Source organism: Hemibagrus wyckioides, linkage group LG23 (genome assembly GCF_019097595.1).
Source record: "Hemibagrus wyckioides isolate EC202008001 linkage group LG23, SWU_Hwy_1.0, whole genome shotgun sequence".
Taxonomy (NCBI): domain Eukaryota; kingdom Metazoa; phylum Chordata; class Actinopteri; order Siluriformes; family Bagridae; genus Hemibagrus; species Hemibagrus wyckioides.
The window spans coordinates 10,593,556-10,615,166 of NC_080732.1; the positions used below are offsets into that span (position 1 = coordinate 10,593,556).

Genomic DNA, 21,611 nt, shown 5'->3' on the forward strand with positions numbered 1-21,611 from the left:
ATGAAGCAAGAGAAAAAGTGGATCCTAGAAAAATTATTATGGACATGGGAAAAGTAGGAAAAGGCTTTATTTTGATGATTCTTAAATCTGCAGGGATTTTAAAGACCCAGTGATGAATAATTAAGTACTACACTGGCTGATTTAGTCAATTTGGACATTTTTAGTAGAGGATCAGGATGGTCCCTTTAGCATTCCAATAAATAAATCTTAGCCTCCTGTCTTTAGACAGTATTGTTAAGTCACAATATGTATTAATCCCTCCAATAAATAAAAAAGACATCCTGAGAACACCATATTCCATATGGTATTCTGTAGCGAACAGTGCACTTACTACATCTAAACTCCAAATTCTATATGTTAAACTCCCCAGAACAACAGATGACCAAAACAAAACATATAAAATCTCTATACCTGTAGAGATTGACTTCTTTCAAGGATAGAAAATAATCAGTCTAATGAACTGTGACTGACTGTTTGTATGGAGACCTCAACATGATGGCACTTATAGTAAAATAAATAAAGTCCTTCTTGTTGCCTCATCTTGTAAACTCAGTATTGTTGCCTTATGAAACAAAAGCATACAAGATTTCCTGTTTACATCCTGCATTCTGACGAAAGATCTTGCTGGAAAGAGTAATGATGGCCCCATTCCCAATTTGTAGATCTCTGCCATGACATGTTGAAATTGGGCTCTTTGTTCTGCAACCTTTGGTGCATAATCTTCAAATACTGGAGCCGAGTTGCCCTAGTATTTTAGGTTCCCTCTCCTAATCCTTCTGTTGGTATCGATAAAGCCAAATAATGACCTCTCTTGGTTTTTCTCCTGTCGGTGGCTTGGCTCTGTGGGCTCTGTCAATTTTTGGTGGATTTGGAAAAATATCCTCACCAAAAACATCCAAAATCATTTAAGGACAAGGACCTTCAATCAGCTCTGGTAAGCGGACTATTCTGATGTTGTTTCGGTGACTGTGCATGTTGACTTATGTTGTTTCGACTGTTTAGAAGCCTTGACAGAGACAAAAACAACTCTAGTATGTTCCTTACCAAATCTGAATAAAATAAAAGCAAGAGTACCAAGTAGAAGGGGAATACAGAAATAGATAAAAATATTACACTGTAGTGGGAGAAAAAGACACATGTCTAACGCTGATGACCGTCTGACATTTTTTTTTGATTGTACATCATTTTAAGAGTTAGTGTCATTTTAATAGTGATGAAGTAACCAGATGCTTTTCTTCAACATTGGGTTCTGTGGAATCTATGAAATGTGGTAAGATCACAGGGGAACCTTTCTGTGCCTACGGGAAAGAACAATGGTCCACCTGGGTTAGTCACTCCCATCTCTTGGACTGAACTTATTAGAATTTTGGGTGAGGAGCCTACTCTTGAGTCTGGCCAGAGGCAAAAATCAAGAAGTTTGTCACATATTTTGTTGGACTACGAGTGCATTCTTTTGTCAGATTTACTCTAACACTAATTGACATTTGGCAGGTGCAAACCAGCAGTAATTAACTGGCTTCTCAGTGTCTGTGAGTGAGGGTATATGCCTTTTTTATGGACCTGGTGGTCAAACAATGAGAATATTTTCTCATCTCTGCTTATGCTCCTACAGCCAATACATGCTTTCCCCTGTAGCAGTGCTTGTTGCATTTATAATTTTTGAAATCTAGGTGTAATAATAGCTCTATACGAGCTGTGTAATACCTGTAGTATAGCAACATTTTTGTTGGTCACTCAAACGGATAATTAGTTCCCTTTTAACGAAACTCAACTTATGGCTTAACACTCCGGAAATGTCTATGCGAGTCTGATGCTTATGTGAAAAAAGGCCAATTTTATTGGCCAATGTGAGACCATAAATGTTACTGAATCCCCAGCTTTTTTGTTTTTAGTAAGTCATTTGTCTGAGTGAATTGTCTGTCTGTTGTAAAAAAAAAATACAATGTATCACTAGTGCTATGGCAAGCAAGATGTATGCCACCATGCCCCTGCTTATTTATGGGGACAACTTGCATGATATTTTGCTTTGCTTGTAGTCAATCACTTAGGGTTTGATTGCCTGGAATCCAGCAATGCAGACATAGGTCAGGCTGGCTGGTTCAGGCTGGTTCAATCCAGAGGGGACCTCAAGGTGGTACAGGAACTCCACAGAGCCACCCATTTAGCCCTCTGTGCAACTAAGCACTAGCCTGCAATATTGGCAATTCCTTGGTGGCTACGGTCATCATGAAGAGGCATCTGTGGATCAATTTCACAGCCAGCACTTCTTAGTACCCAAGAAGGACAGGGGGATGCAACCAATTTTAGATCAACACAGCTTGAACTGTACTTCGTGGACATACAAGTTCAAGATGCTAACACGCAAACATATCATCTCCCAAATTTGATCCAATGAATGTTTTGTCACAATAGATCTAAACTTCCACATCGATATTTCACCAGAACACAGGAAGTCTAGCTCTATCACCATGCATTTTCACAAAGTGAGAACGGACTCCTCTGTAACTCCAGGACATCCATATACTGATTTACATTGATGATTGGTTTATCCTACCTCATTTGGAAGAGTTGGAGCATGACACAAAGATGTCATGCTTGCCCACATCAAGTGTCTGGGGCTGAGGATGAACCTCAAGAAGAGTTTGCTATTTCCCTCTCAGAGAACAGCTTTTTTAGGGGTAGTATGAGATCCGACCACAATGTTGTCTCTTCCACATGTAGATTTTGTTCTTCCTGCTATGAGCAGTGTCAGGCTAGGCTCAGAGGCTGTTGGGTCTCATGGCAGCAGCAGCCAACATTGTTCCGTTGGGTGTACTGCATTTGAGACCAGTTCATGCTCAGCAGAGGTTTTCACCCTCTGAATCACCAGTCCAGGGTCATGAAGGTTATGCTCTGAAGGCTTGTACCTTTTATTTGTGGAAAATTATAGTTGGTCCACTTTGGTCCAACTCTTGAGCCATGCTGCCATCGCAAAACACTTTCAACAGACACCTCTCTCATCGGCTGGGGTGCAGTTCTTAATCGCTGCCAGGCCCGCCAAGACCCATGGACCCTCATCTTTAATGACCCATAAACTGCCTGGAAATGAGGCTGGTGTTTCTGGCTTTGAAGCAATTTCTCCAACAGCTGAAGGACTACCATATGTTGCAGAGCTCCTGATGCATCAATCTGGAACCATGCCTGAAAGTCAGAGAGGGTGATATTTCTGGCGAGGAACAGGAAGGAGTAAAGAACATAGCAAGGTCCAAGGGAGAGCAAGACCATGGAGAGGCCCAAAGGGGGGGAGCAAGGAACATGGAAAGACATATGAGGGAGTAAGGGACATGGCAGTGAAGCTAGAGGGCTCTGAGTTATGTCTGCAGTTGAACTGAAAAGCCAAGTGTGCTTCAGCCAAGCACAAGGCTGTGTGACAGCCAAGCACAAAGCTGTGCAACAACACCAGCCAAGCAGATTCCCCCATAGGAACAGATGTGGAGTGATGTCATGAGGCACCAAAGAAGCAAAGGAACTTGAACTCTCTTGCTGGGTCTGTGACTGGCTAAGTCTTCCTGATAGCTTTTATAGCTTTGCTCCCTGGATTTCTAGGAGTTTGTCTGGACCAAGTCTGACTATTATTAGTGGCTCCATGCTGGCCAGCCTGAGTATAGTTCTTGGACATAGTGTCCCTCCTGGATAGCACTCCTTTGGAGATTCCTATCCAGAGATCTGTCCTAGATAGTCATATCTCTCATAGATACTAGTCTCCCAGCTGAGGTTGTTAAGCCAAGTCTGACTACCAGAGTTCACTCCACAAGGAAACTGTATGACCTAAAATAGAAGCTATTTCATTTCTGGTGCGAACAATGCCACTTGAACCCAGTCAACTGCCAAATCCTCCTCCAAGAATGCATTTCAGCAGGGTTAGTCCCTGCTACCCTAAATGTGTATGTGGGCACTATTTCCATTAGCCACATACATATTATTGGAGCATCTGTGGGGAGGCATCCCCTGATTTCTCGGTTTTTGCACAGGGGTGGACAGCTGAGGCCTATCTGCAGGCCATGAGTTCCCTCTTGGGACCTTTCAGTGGGCCTGGGAGGGTTAGTTGAGGCTGCTTTTGAGCCCTGAGGGTCAGCCTCATAGAGGTTTCTGACACTAAAAGTGGCTCTTCTTCTACTAGCTCACCCCAAAGAGAAGGAGATCTGATGTAAAAAATTACATTTCAAGGTGCCTTCTGTGACCAGCTAGTTGGTCATTTTGCAAGACTTCTTTCCTCCGAATGTGTCTCCAGAGAAAGTACAGCTTAATCTACTATACCCAGTCTGGGCTCTCAGGATGTATGTCCACTGTTTAGGCTAGTGTTCAAAATAAAATTTTTGGTTTGCTTTGGTGGTCACAACAAATGTCATGAAGTCACCAAGCAGCATGCCTAGCATGTGAGCTTGGCTAATGTTGATCATGCCTAACATTATACTTCAGACAATTAGAATCTGGGGATTGTGTGACGTTGATGCCTTATTATGGTCTCATAATAACAGACAAAGTAGAAACATAGGAAAATTTATAGCATACAGCAATCAATATTCTTTGTTTTACCTGTCCAATTATTTTTGGAGTTGGATCTTCTTCTTCAACTAACAGTTGGTTCCAGATCCAGCCACGTTTGACTCTGAATCCACGGAGACCTTCAGTGAGTTGGCAGTCACTTAGTCCTTGTCGAGACAGTCTTAGCTTAGTTCCCACATACCCAGGTATGAAGGTGATCATGATGATCAAAAGAAAAACAGAACAGCCACTCATTGGTTGGCTTCTTCCGGTTACTCCCTCTCTCTTTTCCAGATGATGTGGTCAGAAGTCTGGGGTCAATTAGAACATTAGAATACTGAAACCATTTGTCATGGGACTTCTATAAGAGAGTATTGAGATGTAGAATGTGCCATGGTATCCTGTGGTTTGAAGACAATGAATAAATTGATTGTTAGAGAATAGCTATCCAAATTGGACCGATCATATGGTAAATAAAATATGCTATGTAGAAAATTATTACAGCTGCTAATAAACATGAGAGAACAGGTTCACTTGATTAACCAGCAGATTGTTAAAGGTCTTTTTTTTAAAAGCAGGAGCTAACAATATACAGTAAGCCTTAACAGTAACAGTGCTAATGAGAATAATATTGGAGCTGTGTGTAAAATGGCAAAGGTTATGTCTAGTACAGTATTATGCCCTGGCCCTCTCACAATGAGATGTGGTGATGTATTATACATAAGTTTATTTTTACTGAACTGCTATATATCCAGTAGTGCTCCAGAGGCAATTTGGGTAAGGCTAGCCTTTTAGGGCAGCATGGTGACCATCCCACTTGGGAAGGTGCTGCTCTCATTGCTTGCAGCATAGTGTTAGAACACTGTCTTATTGTTAATGAAACTACTACTGATCAAGAAATTAATATTTTATGTTTAACAGAAACATGGATGAAACTAAATGAGTATGTAGCATTAAATGAAGCTTGTCCTCCTGAGTACAATTACATACATCGTCATCCTCTAGGTAAGAAAGTAAAGATATTTATAATAATATTCTAATAATCACACCAAAACATGAATATGAATTTAAAATTCAAATTCATAATTTTATTAAGAATCTCTTAAAGTTTTGATTTGGATCCATTTGTATCCATTTGACCCCACTGAAGTTGACCAGGCAGTCAAAAATATATGACATCAAACTACAATAGGTTCCCTGAGAAGGGAACAAGATGCTGCGTCTTGGCTATGGGAACACCTCTTTGTGGAAGCTGTGTCTGAAGCTCTGGGTAAAAACATGCCAATCTATTTTTTCAAGGAGGTCATGTGATGAAGCAAAGTGCACCAGCAAGACCGTAAATGGGCATCTACATTACATCTGTCATGGCCGGGATCCTCGCCCTAGGCGGGGCTTGAACCCAGGCCATGCATGGTGCGCGTGCCCATGCTAGTACGTGGCTGAACGCAGACCCAGACACAGGATTCAGCAAAGCGCTGCTTTTATTCACATGAAGACACGACATGGGGAAACAGACGGAAGACAAGACATGGCGTGGTTAACGGAAAATAAGAAAGACTAAGACTGACAGGAGCATAGACGGACTGGAACCACAGAACGAATAACAGTAAACAATCACGGACAAAGACCGGCACAAAAGAATACCTATTTATAGGGCTAGACATTAGGGTAAACTGGGTACAGGTGAGACAATCAGGTGAGAGAACAATAGGACAGGTAATTACAAGACACACGAACAAGCAGGCTTCTCAGGTTCACCTGCCAGTGCCTTCCTCAGGCCTGGCAGGGAACAGTCCAGCAGTTCCTGACAACATCACTCCAGCTTCTAATTGTCTGGAGGAAGCACAAGTGGATGCTTAGAATGTGGCAAGCAACACAGCTCCATTCTCAGAGAACCAAGTTACCATAACCTAGTGTAGTTTCCTTTTGAGGGACCTGGATGCTGCATCATGGCTTAATGCTATGGGATTATCAATACCACTACAGCCACACACCGGAGATGTCTTTCCTGCAGGTCTGTGAGAGTGGCATGGGCAACTACAGCAGCAGAACACCTGCTAGCCCCGTAGGACGTGGGATCCCGTGGGGTCTAAGTCCAAAATGTGATAAAAGTATACAGAGAGGACCAGTTTGCCACTGCAAAGATATCAACAAGAGGAAGAAATCTAACCAAGGCACTGGATGAGGCAATACTTCTAGTAGAATGAGCCCTAATAGACAGTCTCAGTCTGTAAGGTTGGGTAATCACATATGCTCAATCCTGAACACCGGCGTCCCACAAGGCGGTGTGCTGAGCCCACTGTTCTACTCCCTGTTCACCCATGACTGTGTTCCGCAGCATTACTACAACATCTTCATCAACAATGAATCGGCCTACAGGGAGGAGATCCAAAGCCTGTCATCACCCTCAATGCCATGATCTCTCTATCTATCTATCTATCTATCTATCTATCTATCTATCTATCTATCTATCTATCTATCTATCTATCTATCTATCTATCTATCTATCTATCTATCGCTAGCTCTGGAAAAAATAAGAGACCATTGCCTAATCTCCAGATTTGAACCCTATTGAAAACTTCTGGAATGTCATCAAGAGGAAGATGGATGGTCACAAACCATCAAGCAAAGCTGAGCTGTTTGCTTTTTTGCAAAAAGAGTGGTATAAATTTACCCAACACCAATGTGAAAAACTGGTGGAGAGCATGTCAAAACGCATGCAAATCGGGGTTATTCCACCAAATACTGATTTCTTAATGTTTACAAATTATTTGCATTTTGTTTTATTTGAGTTATTAAAGCTCTGCAAATACTGCATGATCTTGGGTTATTTTGATGTGTTGTCATTTCCTTTAAATATACACTCTAAATAACAATATTTATATTTTGAATTTAGGAAAATTGTCAGCAGTTCACAAAAAATGAAACAAAACTGTTCATCTCACCAATACATGCACCTCTAAGAAAAAAACATAAGAAACTGATTATTTTGCAGTGGTCTCTTTTTTTTCCAGAGCTCTATCTATCTATCTATCTATCTATCTATCTATCTATCTATCTATCTATCTATCTATCTATCTATCTATCTATCTATCTATCTATCTATCTAGCTATCTATCTATCTATCTATCTATCTATCTATCTATCTATCTACCTGGGAAATAGCTTCCTCTACTCTATGTGTTAGGCATTGCTTTGAGATTGCCTTTATTGCCACATGCTTGAGTGATGTGCATAGGTGCTGAGAGCCTGAACAGAGCACATTAGGTGCAGTCTCTTCTGCTCTGGCAACTCATGGGGCAGAAGACAGAAGATTCGCAAACTGATCAGGCAACCGGAGGTCCCTTCTGACAGGAATCTCCAAAGGATCCCCGTCCTGGATGAAAATCAGGTCCACAAACCAGACCAGAGCAGGTCAGCATGCAGCCATCAACAGAAGGTGAACTCGGTCCTAGTGCACTCTGACTAGGGCTTTCAGGATCAGAACAACCAGAGAAAAGGCATACAGATGAAGTCTCGTCCATGTCTGTAACATGTGTCAAGAGTGGGACCCAAGATACGAAATTAGGGTCTCTTCCAAATAAGAAGGGTACAAAGTGCATGACATGTAACCCTTATGACCCTCAGAGAGTGACTGAGTGGAACCACCTGCTCCTGAGCTAGAACTGTAACAGCCTCATGTATCGAAGACCCAAAGGGATAATGTTGGCTGCTGCTGCCATGAGACCCAATAACCTCTTTGCCTGAGTAGCAAAGAGGTGTTGGCCTAGCCGAATGTTTCTCACAAGAACAAAGAATGGAATTTACCCGAGCAGGAGACAAGCATGCCTGCATCAGGGTCAAATTCCAAATCACCCCAGAAAGGTGGCACTCTGAGAGAGAGAAACACACTCTTCTCTGTGTTTAGTCTATATTACTAAATACCATAGCAACCCCCAAACAACAACCTACCAACCTCCTGGTCTCATATAGAAAATTTCTAGACACACCATACACTGTAAAAAATGAAAAGTTGACTTAACTTAAAATTTCAAGGCAACTTGCTGCACAGCTTTTTTGAGTTTACTCAACTTTGGACCAAGTTGTTCACTCAACCCAAATCACTGAGTAAAGTCACATGTCTCTTTTTTGTTCAGCTAACAGTTTAGTTGTTCACTCAACCCAAATCACTGAGTAAAGTCACATGTCTCTTTTTTGTTCAGCTAACAGTTTAGTTGTTCACTCAACCCAAATCACTGAGTAAAGTCACATGTCTCAGTTTGTTCAGCTAACAGTTTAGTTGTTCACTCAACCCAAATCACTGAGTAAAGTCACATGTCTCTTTTTTGTTCAGCTAACAGTTTAGTTGTTCACTCAACCCAAATCACTGAGTAAAGTCACATGTCTCAGTTTGTTCAGCTAACAGTTTAGTTGTTCACTCAACCCAAATCACTGAGTAAAGTCACATGTCTCGGTTTGTTCAGCTAACAGTTTAGTTGTTCACTCAACCCAAATCACTGAGTAAAGTCACATGTCTCGGTTTGTTCAGCTAACAGTTTAGTTGTTCACTCAACCCAAATCACTGAGTAAAGTCACATGTCTCGGTTTGTTCAGCTAACAGTTTAGTTGTTCACTCAACCCAAATCACTGAGTAAAGTCACATGTCTCTTTTTTGTTCAGCTAACAGTTTGTTAGTTAAAAATACTTGTAATTCTTTTCTAATGTGTCTCAATAAATTATGTTATGTGAACTTTTTTCTGTGAGTTTTATGGACAAAAGATGTTTTGTTGTAGTTAGCATTTACACAATGTTACAAAATAAAACTATAAGATAGAGACAGATAGATAGATACTTTATTCATCCCAAAGGGAAATTCACAGCTTCCAGTAGTATCCACAAACACAAGTAATAGATAAAATAGGAAGGAATATAACAAAAATAATAAAAAACCCAAATTAGGGTACAAAAATATAACAAAAAATATATCAAATAACTAAATATTACACAATTTAACAAAATATAGCAGAAAAATACTAAAGACAGAGATTTAAGGAATAAATATGGAGAATGAGATGAAAAAACGAGATGAGTAATGTGCAAAACAAGTGTTTAAGGTTACAGACCTAGTTGATGTGCAAAAATTGTTTATGTGCAAAAACTGCGTGTTTATGAGTCCTGTGCAAATTGAGAGTTTATTGAGAGTTCTGTATAAACTGGAGTGTATTATGTGTAGTGTGTGGTTTATTGTACAGTCCAGGCTTCAAGTTTTGTTTGTTTATTATATTGAATGTTGAAAGAAATACAAACAAGGTAAAATAATAGCCATACTTACTAACAGAAAAAAATGACAGTCAGTAAAATAAAAATAAAAAAAATCCTGGATTAATGTCAAAATCAATAAAAAACAAACTGAAGATAAATGAAGATTCACTTTTAACCTTTTAACATGTATAGGCTTTGACTCTATTCCTTAGAATGCTTAAAACATGAAAACACCAATAAACATAAAATAACTGCAACTTTAAAACATAGCAGTTCAACACTGGATGGTCTGCCCACCTTTCAACAATGTAACATTGCCAAGAATGTCAACATGTTCCTTACAAAATACACTGCAATCAGCATTACAATTTTCAAACAAACAATAAACTAAAAAAATAGTACGAATACAAATGAAATTCAAATAAAACAATAAAGAATGTGAAAAGATGAAAAATAAACACACAATCAACAACAAAACAAATTAAATAAAAAGGACATTGTAAGACATTATATTCACTTTTCAACAACTCAACATTAAGATGCTAATGTCTGTTTAACTTCAAAGATGCTCACACAAGATTTCAACGTTCACAAAAAGAGTTTAGTTTTCAGGGACTGTACTCTTGCAGAGTAGTGAGTGCCCATTTCCATAAACACCTTCTCAATTACCTCAAAAGTATATTTGAGTTCTTTTGGGTATTCAAAATCCAAGGCAAAGATAAGGCCAAACAGGTAAGAAACAGCAGATTGTAGGTCTGAAATGTCTTTCAGAACAACTGCCTCCTCCAAAACAACAGCAAAGTTTGTAAAAGTAGGCAGTGCGCTAGGGGCAACATCATCCTCAGTTATAGCAAGAATTCCCATTTTCATCCCTCTGGTCTGTCTGTCTGCTGGAGATGTGTCCTAATGAAACAACAAATACATCATTATCAGCTGATTTCAATTTTGTATCTTTTTTTTCTGAAAAACACAACTAATTATATGAAACAACCAAATATAATAGTTTTAGTGTGGATGGTTTATGAAGTTTTCTTTTTATTATTTCATGGAAAACATTTTGCTTATCTTGCATGTGGATAAGATGTGCATGCAAATGCAATGTACATACTCAACTGTTCTTTTGTCAGTTAATAAAAGTTTTGAATCCTATTGACCTACATTGTATGAACAAAACACCTAACATACTTCGTATCTTTGTATTCTATAGTGGTTGGACTGTACCATGAGTTTGAGAAAATATATATGATAAAAGGTTGCATATTCTTTTCATATTGTCTTTTGTCGCATTGCATCTCTTGCGTGCGATGTAGACGAAGTTAATCTAACAAGTCCACTTTATCATGCTTATATTTTGAGTTAAGTCTATATGACAAATCGCACATTATTTCCGATAACTGTGATAAATATAGCCAGGATTGCAAAACATGAAGTTAGATTTGCAAGATATAAAACCGGGATTGCGACACCACGATGAAGTTAGCTTGATATTCAGATATTAGACAGACATTCGGAAGCGGTATTTTAGGGACCGTTGACAAATTTCTTTACGAATAAAATGTGGTATTGTTACTTACCTGGCTACGTGCCCCAGTTATTCTAATTTCTTCTTTAATAAACATATGCCATGTGTCATTGCATACAGCTTTTGTTATTTAGTATTAATTATGTATCATGTGAAGTAATTTGTAATTATTATTATTATTATTTTTAATTAAAAAAAAATCACTATTCCTTTCAATAGCTTCTAGGTCATGTGACCCTATGACCCAAACCTAGTACCAACATAATCTACTTGGTCATCCCTACAAGGTACACCACTTGTTATCCCAAAATGTGCTTTCATTGATTTTTTTTTATTTGTTTATTTTCTTCATTTGTTTAATTAATTTCTTATTTAAAAAACAAGTATTTTTTTCTCAAGATTAAACAGTGTTTTAGTGTTATTGCCCAGTGCACTCTGTCTTAATTATTATAAGATAGATAGATAGATAGATAGATAGATAGATAGATAGATAGATAGATAGATAGATAGATAGATAGATAGATAGATAGATAGAGACAGACAGACAGACAGATAGAGACAGACAGACAGACAGACAGACAGACAGGCAGACAGATAGAAAAAAATATGGAAATGCTGCTTGTGTGTTTAAGAAGACCACTGGGTAATAACACTAAAAAACTTTGTTTAATCGTGAGAAAAAAAATACTTGTTTATTTAAATAAGAAATGAATTAAACAAATGAAGAAAATAAACAAATAAATAAAAATCAATGAAGACATATTTTGGGATACAAAGAGGTGTACCCTGTGGAGGTGTCCAAGTAGATCATTTTGGTACTAGTTTTGGGTCACAGGATCACATGACCTAGAAGCTACTGAAGAAATAGTTTTTTTTTAAATTAAAAAATAAATTAATAATAAAAAATGTATTCACATGATACATAATTAATATTATCTATTAATTAAATTCTTATTTATAAATAAACAAAATCTGTTTGCAAAGCCGCATGCCATATGTATATTTAAGAAGAAATTAGAATAACTGGGGCAGGTAGTCAGTTAAGTAACAAGTACCACATTTCAGTCGTACAGAAATTTGTCGACGGTCCCTAAACTACCGCTTCCAAATGTCTGTCTAATGTCTGAATATCAAGCTAACTTCACCGCGGTGATTGCGACATATTTTCTCCTTGATGAGAACATTCATGCAAACTTGCTTTAAAATAATAAGCTTGCCCAGTGACACTACATTACTTAATTATGATTTTAGTTTCAAAACCAGGTCAAAACACACAATTGTACATTTTACTGGCATTAAAAACTTATATAGATATATTTGCATGTTGCAAACAATGCTTAATGATCACACTTATGTTTTACAAACATTTTAACAATCTAATAAATATAATAAAATGAATAAAGATACTTACTTTAAACGATGAAGTGTCGTGATCTCGTGCTGCACGTTTCACTGACGTTCAAAATGGCGCTATCATGTTATAGCGCGCATGCTCCAACCACCAAACCACCATGTGTGCTTGTAAACTTGCATGTGCATATCCAGTCAACAGTTCAAATTAAGTTGGTCAGACAATTTTTGAACCAATGTATTTCCACTTGTTAAGTCAACTTTTTTTAGTTTTATTGTCCAGTTAACTAATAGATAATAGTTATTAAAACTTTTTGCAAGTTGGATTTTTTTACAGTGTATCAACTTTCTGGAACCTCATAACTGCCATGATACCAACCAATTAACAACCAAGCAACCAGCTTAGTTTTCTAATGAATGACTAATCATATAGAAACCTCCTAGAAACACAGTGATACATAGCAACCACATGGAACCCCATAACGGTCATTTAACATCACCAATGGGAACCATATTGAAACCTTATTTAAATGCCATGCAACTTAGGAAACAGCTGATTTTATTCCAGCTGATTATTTTGTTCCAACCAACTAGTTACAACTTTGCAACTAACAGGGATAATATTAAGAACCTGTAGAAACATCTAAAATAGCCACCCAAAAAACACCTTAGTGAGCAGATGAGTTAGGTACAATCTTGCAACTAACTGGGATCATATTGAAATCGACTAGAACAACCATAGTAACCACCTGGGATCCCCTACCATCCCATACCTAGCAACACTCTAGCAACTAGCTAAGTACAGGTGTTGGACAATGAAACTGAAACGCCTGGTTTTAGACCACAGTAATTCATTAGTATGGTGTAGGGCCTCCTTTTGCGGCCAATACAGCATCAATTCGTCTTGGGAATGACAGATACAAGTCCTGCACAGTGGCCAGAGGGATTTTGAGCCATTCTTCTTGCAGAATAGTGGCCAGGTCACTACGTGATGCTGGTGGAGGAAAACGTTTCCTGACTCGCTCCTCCAAAACACCCCAAAGTGGCTCAATAATATTTAGATCTGGTGACTGTGCAGGCCATGGGAGATCAACTTCACTTTCATGTTCATCAAACCACTCTGTCACCAGTCTTGCTGTGTGTATTGGTGCATTATCATCCTGATACACGGCACTGCCTTCAGGATACAATGTTTGAACCATTGGGTGCACATGGTCCTCCAGAATGGTTCGGTAGTCTTTGGCAGTGACGCGCCCATCTAGCACAAGTATTGGGCCTAGGGAATGCCATGATATTGCAGCCCAAACCATCATTGATCCACCACCATGCTTCACTCTGGGCATGCAACAGTCTGGGTGGTACCGCCAACACTAAATTGGCCAGTGTTTCAGTTTCATTGTCCAACCCCTGTATGTTTAGTAACCAGTTATCTATGTAGCGTCTCCAGGTCGGCTCACTTGCTCATGGGGTCCATTGCATCCTTCTCAAAAACTCAATTAACTATTACACAGCTCACAACTGAGCTATCACTACTTATAGTCGTTTCATTATACCTCAACCGACATGCTGTAACTCATGGGAGCCAGGCTCCGGGATTTCTGATGGCTCTGGATAACCAATGACCCCCCCAACGAGACTGGAGACAAAGGAGGAATTCTGCCTCCATGAATGTTGGAGTTCTGGAGACCATCAGTATTGATAGCCCAGCCTCACACCTCTGGAACTTCCCATCAACTTGTGACCTTAACATGCGAATCACCCTGCGCCTAGCAGTTTTACTGCTGTTAAAAGTCAACAAGAATTCCCTAATCTAAACCAAATCAATGCCTTGACCGGGGGATGACCAAAGTTCTGACTGAAGACACACACACACACACACACATACATACACACACACATCCACACATCCACACACACACACACACACACACCCAAAGCGTCTGGAAACGCTCATCCTGACCCCCACACACACATCAAGTTCCTTGATTCAAGTTTCAATAAAACAATGGTAAAACCCTACCTGACCCATGCCTAACACACCTGTATATGTATTCCCCTTTTGCCTTTATATTTTTATTGTTGTATTACCACTCATGACCTGCTGTTCTGAGTTTTTCATGAAACAGAACCATGTTTTATAAGATAAGAATGTATGTTTTAATTGCTTATACCCAGTTTCCTTTCCTCTCATACTGTTTCTTTCATGTCTACTATCAAAATGATCCACTTTTACTTTTATAAGCAATAGTGTATGCCATATGGTCATCCAAGTACATAATATGAGCCTTCGATACTTTAACTGAATCTTTATCCATTCCTGACTTCATCATAAAGTATGCAAATGAGTGACGGAGCGGAGACAAAGAAACGTTTCCCTCCAAAAGTTTCAGGTGTTGGATTGGTCACTCTGAAAAACTGGGCGCGACCAAGGGATCAATAAAAACCCTAAGCACCCATCTATCGTAGCTTTTTAGCTTTTTGGCTTTTTTAGCTTTGGCTTTTTGCTCAGCTTTTTGCTCTGCTCAGCTCGGCTTGGCCCACGGGGCGGTGGGGGGGCCCCCGTGCGCCTTTTCTTCCCGGCACGACCTCTTCTATCGTCGCCCGAGTCGACGCCGATCTTTCTTCGGGACAAGACTTTCACTTTCTCTTGAGACTTTGCCGGCAGCTTCAATCGAAGAACTTTGCACCACCGAAACCTTTTTCGTTTCAACAGAATCTCTCGCTTACTCCGAGGACTTTGAATCTCCGAACCTCCTTGATCCACTACATCAGGAAGCTTATCAACAAACCAATGCAAGTAAAAGTTATTAATTATTTTAGATCCGCAATTTTAAGCCAAAGCCCCTTTATTAAGGCGAATCCTAATTACCCTGACGATTCTCACACGTGGTAATCAAAACTCGATCTGAAACTTGCCATATTTGATCTCTTCTCTGTTTCCTTATCTCTTTCTCTCTCTCACTCTCCCTCTCGTTCTGATTTCCTCCGTATTCTCTTCCTTAATCTCAATCTCTCTCTGCCTACTTATCCCCTCTCTATAATCCTTACCCTGTCTTTTATGTATGTGTGTCGTAGTTAGTAAGTGTTGTGTGTTTTTGTTTTATTAAACGCATTTTATTCACGAGTGATTGTCTCCATGCTTTGCTCACAATTTCGGGGTCCCTCAACATTGCTCTTGCTACGTGCTAAATTACAACTAGTACTTTATAAAGTAGTTATTCTTTCTTGGCCAGGAAGATAACTTTCCCTGGAATTAATGCATAATTATTCTGTCTGTTCGCTGGACGAACAAATCAAATAATTGTGTTATTGATTCTCTGACAGTTAGTTCTAAAACCCCAATTTGAATATTTATAATTAATTATAACCAGTTATAATTACACTTAAATATTTAAATTTTGAGCTAGATTCGCTACATCTACAACCTTAATATCAACTTGTATAATACAAAAACCTCCCAGAACCAAGGATCAAATAGTGTAAAGCTCTTATTATTCCTTACACTGCACCACACTCCCTCCGATAGCACTGGTCGACTGCTCCACCATCTCTCAGGGTACAATGTAGGTATACATTTAGACTCTTCTCTGTTCTGGCACTGAGATGGTGGATTTAACTTTTCCTAGATGTCTGCACAGCTGACTCACTGTCCGTTTTCAAAGGACGGATGAAGATCTACCTCTTTCTGAAATACTTAAACGAGCTCTCATTTTCAATGTTTGTTTCTGTTGTGGTATGTTGTAAAAAAAATCCTCCCAATACAGATATGTTCCTCCCAACAAAGTTTTTAGGTTGATGACTAAGGCTGTGACCAGCGTTAATGTATTCATTGACAGAGACTTCAAAGCACTTTTGTACTCATTTGTAGCCGTCTGTCAAATGCCAAAATGTAAATGTAAATGGGACCACTAGCTTTCAGGTGTTTCCTTAGCGCAAACTGCAACCTTGCAACTAACTTGCATCAAATTGAGCCCTTATAGAAACACCATTTCAACCATCTAGGACCCTATAACAGCCACATAGCAATGTCCTAGCATTCTGCTCAATTTCTTTAAATAACTTGGATCAAATTGAAACCTCATAGACTCATTATAACAACTTCCTGGGATCTAGCAAAATTCTACAAAACTAAATGGTGAAATATGGATGTAAGAATGATCTAGCAGCACTCTACCAACTAAATGATATAGGCTAGCAATATTTCTAACATTGTTGTGATGGCAGAGCACCAAATGACAGCACAAATTCAATACCCCTCAGATTGTGGATCGCAAAAAAGCACATGGCTGCAAGGTAGAGTGGCAGGAACACAAACAGCTGGCAGCCAATGAGTATGGTAGCAAATGCTAACCATCTAGTAGAAGCAGGCACAGTATAAAAGGGCAAAGCAAAGGCAGTCATATGATTAAGTATTCTCAGAGAGAATCTCCTATGCATGCTTCTGTCTCTGCCTGCTATGTCCTGTAAAAGCCCCTGTGCCCTGCCTGGAAGTCTCCTTTGCTGACAGCATAAATCGCGTCCACTTAACTTTGAGTAGCTACAATTGCCTTTAGCATTTTCAGCGTTACTTGTGTAACTCTTCATAGCAACCAAGTAGCAACACCATAGCAACTGTAATCATAGAAACATTTTACCACTTTAACAATATAACTTTTTAACATTTTAAACTTATGTAGTAAAAATTATGCAGTTCCTATACTATATTTTTTATTCACACAATTAACTATTACACATCTTAACATTTTGGAATTAATGATAAAACACCGTAATATTGTTTCACACATTTTGGATGTAGAGCAGGCTCTGTCAAACCAACATCTAAGGTCATACATGATGTTAAGCCATCTAATTATGTTCTTTTTTCTTATTTTCTCCAACCAAACTAGACCCTCTAAGGCCTCCCCAGAGGCCCTCTTCAACTCTGGGAGCACTATGACCCTTGCTTGCATGACCCTCCCACTGAACCACTAGGCTGGTGTGAATGTTTTTGGACCCTTGTGGTCCTTCGCTTCATGACTTGACTGTTCATACACCTGGCCTATGCTCACCTACTCGAAGACCATGTTGAAAAAGAAAAAGCTTTTTCCAAGCACACCCGGGAAAAGCTGTGTGGCATATTCCTCTGGCCCACGATGGACTCAGAGGTCCAGGCCTTCTGTCAGCAGTGCCCCCAGTAACAGCACACCACTCCAAGAAAGCCGGGCCTGCATCCCTCATCCTGCCCATTTGTGATCTTGAAAGGGTAGTAGACTACTGCCTGGTTAACACCCAATTTTACCACATCTACCTACTATAAAGATTGATTGAGCTGGCCTCAGTGGTGTCTGCATTTGCTGTTTTCCCCAGAAGAACCATGGAGCGTATTTTGATCCAGAAAAGGATCAATATCACTCTGGACTAGCACCAAGACTTGATGTGGACCATTTTGCACCCCTAGACTGATGCACCTGGTCGACCATGAGATCAAAACCCCTCCTGGTTGTAGTGTTCCCTTTAAATTAGGAAAACTAAAAGAAAGCATTCAATACAGGTTTTATATCTCAACTCACTCCTTTACTCTTCTTTGTTTCTTTACTTATGTGCAACATCTGAACAACCTACAATGCCATCTACTTGATATAACATATTCCCCCCTTTGTATGAAAGAAATGCTATCACAGCACTTCTTCAGCAAGTAATAATCACATACAACACCATTTTATAACTACAGAAATTCTTTTTCTTTTCTTTTTTTTCTAAATTAACACTGTTTTGCCTTTAACATGAACTTAGGCAAGCCCTTTTTTACTCAAGTGACATAGTCCTTGAACCATATTGGGCTCTTCTTCATCCTAACACTTCTTGGGCATGTACTTGAATCCGTTAGAGAGTTCTCAAATAACTCCCCTTGGCCTTCCCAGCATACTTGGAAAAATGGATTGCATTCCAATGTCTCCCATCACTGAGAAGGAAAGTATGAATCCTTTTGCCTTGCACATTTAAGCATTTATTTGAGCAATTGGGCACTTTAGCAGTCACTTGAATTGCATGCACTGAAGTACTATACATATCAGTGGTGTTGTCAAATGCGATATGATAGTTCAGTGATCTGATTAAATCTATACCCATAACTGCATTATGAGTGACTGTAGCAGTCATAAAACCCAGTACAGACAAGGGCTGTTTGGAATAAGTGACCAGTTGTGCTTTAGGCAGTAACAATGGGGTAAATGAGAAACGATCTTCGTACAAAGATTGTGGAAGAATTGACATGCTTGAACCCAGTTTCACTCTGCGTGCACAACCATGTGCTGTAAATATGCCAACTTCACAGTAAAGTCTCTATCATTAGCTTATTGTAAGTGGTTACATGATCCACATCGATAGCAATGTTGATTTGGTTTTAGTGCTTTGGGATCTTTGTGTTTCTTGAATTGTTCGGTGTGTGCTTTGTGACGTTTCCAATTTTTTAAAATTTACCGAAACAGCCAGAGGTGGGTAGAGTATTCAAAATCTGTACTCAAGTAAAAGTACAAGTACATATAGAAATATTTACTCAAGTAAACATAACAATCTTAATAGTTACTTGAGTAAGAGTAAAAAAGTATCCAATGAAAAAAACTACTCAAGTAGCTGGTTACTAGTTACTTCTGATCTGATTGATATGAAGCGAAAATCCAGAATTTTCAAACTACTTGGGAAGCTTTCACACACCTCTCCTTGAAAGTCTCTTTGTTTTGCTTATATAAAACATAGGTTGAAGTAAAGTAGCCTATCTCAGTCCAGTGAAGGCCACGTCTCAGCCCAGTGATGGGCAACATTAACATTACATGACCTGTCATTTGCAATAAAGTCTCAAACACACCCAGGTGTTTTTCTAACAGTCAACTCTGTCTTTATTTTCACATTCACAACACATACTTGTCAGCATCTGCATTTAAACAAGCTAACAGAGAACAAAAGAGAATGTGTGTGTGCAGAGTGTGTGTGTGTGTGTTTATGTTTGTGCATGAACTTCTTTGTGTGTTTGCCCTTCAGTATGTGAGTGTTTATTTTGTCATATGTTCTTTCTTGAACAATCAGTTTTACAGAATTTTACTGTGGACTGATCCTCGTTTTCTTGACTTGATTAGTTCTGCATAAACCTTAAGCTTGTTTGGTGAATCCTCTGATGGAATAATAATATATGCATTTTATAAGTACATGCATTCTTTAGGTAGGAATAAAATACAATCCCGTTTTTATTGTGTATGTATGTTCTACACTTTGTTGAGGTGTCCGTATTTGTGTATAAATGCATGACGTCACCGTATGCTGTTCAATTGATGCAGTGTTGTGGAAAAATGGGTGTGAAATTGTGCAGACATTTAGAATGAACACCTGTGTTGTTTGTAGGGTTCACAAGACATTGGTCATTGCTTGCATGAGCAGGCATATGAAGAAAACTTTCGGACAGTGTGAGAAATCTGGTATTAAAATAAGGTCAATGTGCCCATAGTTACCAAATGAGCATTAACAGGGTTCAAATAGACATAACTGTGACACTTACTGCTCCGTGTTTTTTCAGGTTGGAGCTGGAATTCTTGTACACTGCGATGTCAGTTGGTTTTGGTGAACACAGCATGCATCGCATTATAAAACTATTCTTTTTGACATCTTGGAGTGAAAACGGACTGAACTTAAGGTCATGGGTGAGCTGCCTCCGATATCTCGCACACAAGTCTTCCTCTGCTTCAGCCATCATCTTCCTCTAAACGCGCTAAACGTAAGCGGGAGATCCGTAGCAGCCTCTCGCGAAACAGCCTCTCCAACGTCTCGCAAGACTTGCGAACAAGCCATATAAACTAATTATTTTAAAATCTCATATTAATTATTAACATTTGACAGTAATGGAAGAATGCAGCCAAATGTAGCGAAGTAAAAGTAAAATATTTTCACTAAAAATGTACTTGAGTAAGAGTAAAGGTACACATATTTAAATATACTCTAAGTACAAGTTACCCAAAAAATTTACTCAAGTAAATGCAACGAAGTAAATGTAATTCGTTACTACCCACCTCTGCATAGAGCAGACTCAACTTGACACGGTAAATTTACAACTTTTTGAACAGAGTGAGCTCATCTTCTAGCAATAACATGTCTCACTGCATCATCAAATGTTATACCTGTGTCTGGTAATCTGAAGAAAAGTCTTTGACCTTGAGTGCCCAGAGAGTGTAGCAAAGTTGCATGACACCTTGCATCCGATTTCCCCAAAGTTTTTATTGCTACCAAGTACTTTGAGAAAATCTTTTGCCACATATCAAAATGAATTGGTGGCTCGCCCACGTTTTGTAGGAATGGTGCTGGGGCAGGAACAGTCGCCATCCTGATTGCCAATATGTAGTGTTCCCTTAAACTTAGCTAAACTAAAAGAAAGCATACAGACACTGGATACAGATTTAACTCACTCCTTTACACTTTTCTCTTTCTTTACTTATGTGCTTCATCTGAACAACCTACAATGTCATCTACTGGATACAACACCAGTGTGGTGGTGAGACAGCAGCCCTATCACGTCCTAGAAGCCCCTTCTGAATACTAGTAGATGTTTTCCTGAGAGCCCATCACCAGCCTATGCAAAATACTACCTGGGGCTGACAAAGGCACAGTACCTGGGGTACTCCATTGGCTGGGGCCTGTTGAAGCCACAGAAGAAAAGTCCTGCAACAAAGAAAATGGTTTGTGACTTTGTGGGGCTGGAAGGGTACTAAACTTCTCTCTAGTCTCGCATCCGCACCCTCTCAGACCTCACCAGGAAGGGCCAACCGGACATGGTGCAGTGGACCAAGAAGACAGAGTGAGCATTTCAAGAAGGCACTTAACAGTACCCCAGTCCATCTAAACCCTGACTTCAGCCTTCTTTTCATCGTTCACACTGATGGTTCAGAGACAGGACTGGGGGCTTTCCTGTCGCAAACCTTTGAAGGGAAGGAGCACATGGTATTCTACATCA

At 39.3% G+C, this 21,611-nt stretch overlaps 1 protein-coding gene across 4 annotated transcripts in view; it reads right to left on the reverse strand.

Annotated features, from left to right (window-relative positions):
* Window positions 1-21,611, reverse strand: part of cdh19 (cadherin 19, type 2) — a 45,041-nt gene that overhangs the window by 21,531 nt on the left and 1,899 nt on the right. For 2 of the 4 annotated variants that reach the window (XM_058376823.1, XM_058376821.1), the window contains exon 2: window positions 4,576-4,925. In XM_058376823.1, coding sequence (XP_058232806.1) covers window positions 4,576-4,779 — 204 coding nt within the window. In that variant the 5' untranslated portion in view covers window positions 4,780-4,925. Of the gene's footprint in view, window positions 1-2,554; window positions 2,937-4,575; window positions 4,926-21,270; window positions 21,320-21,611 lie in introns of those variants that run through there. The other 2 variants (XM_058376822.1, XM_058376824.1) reach the window with 2 other exon arrangements.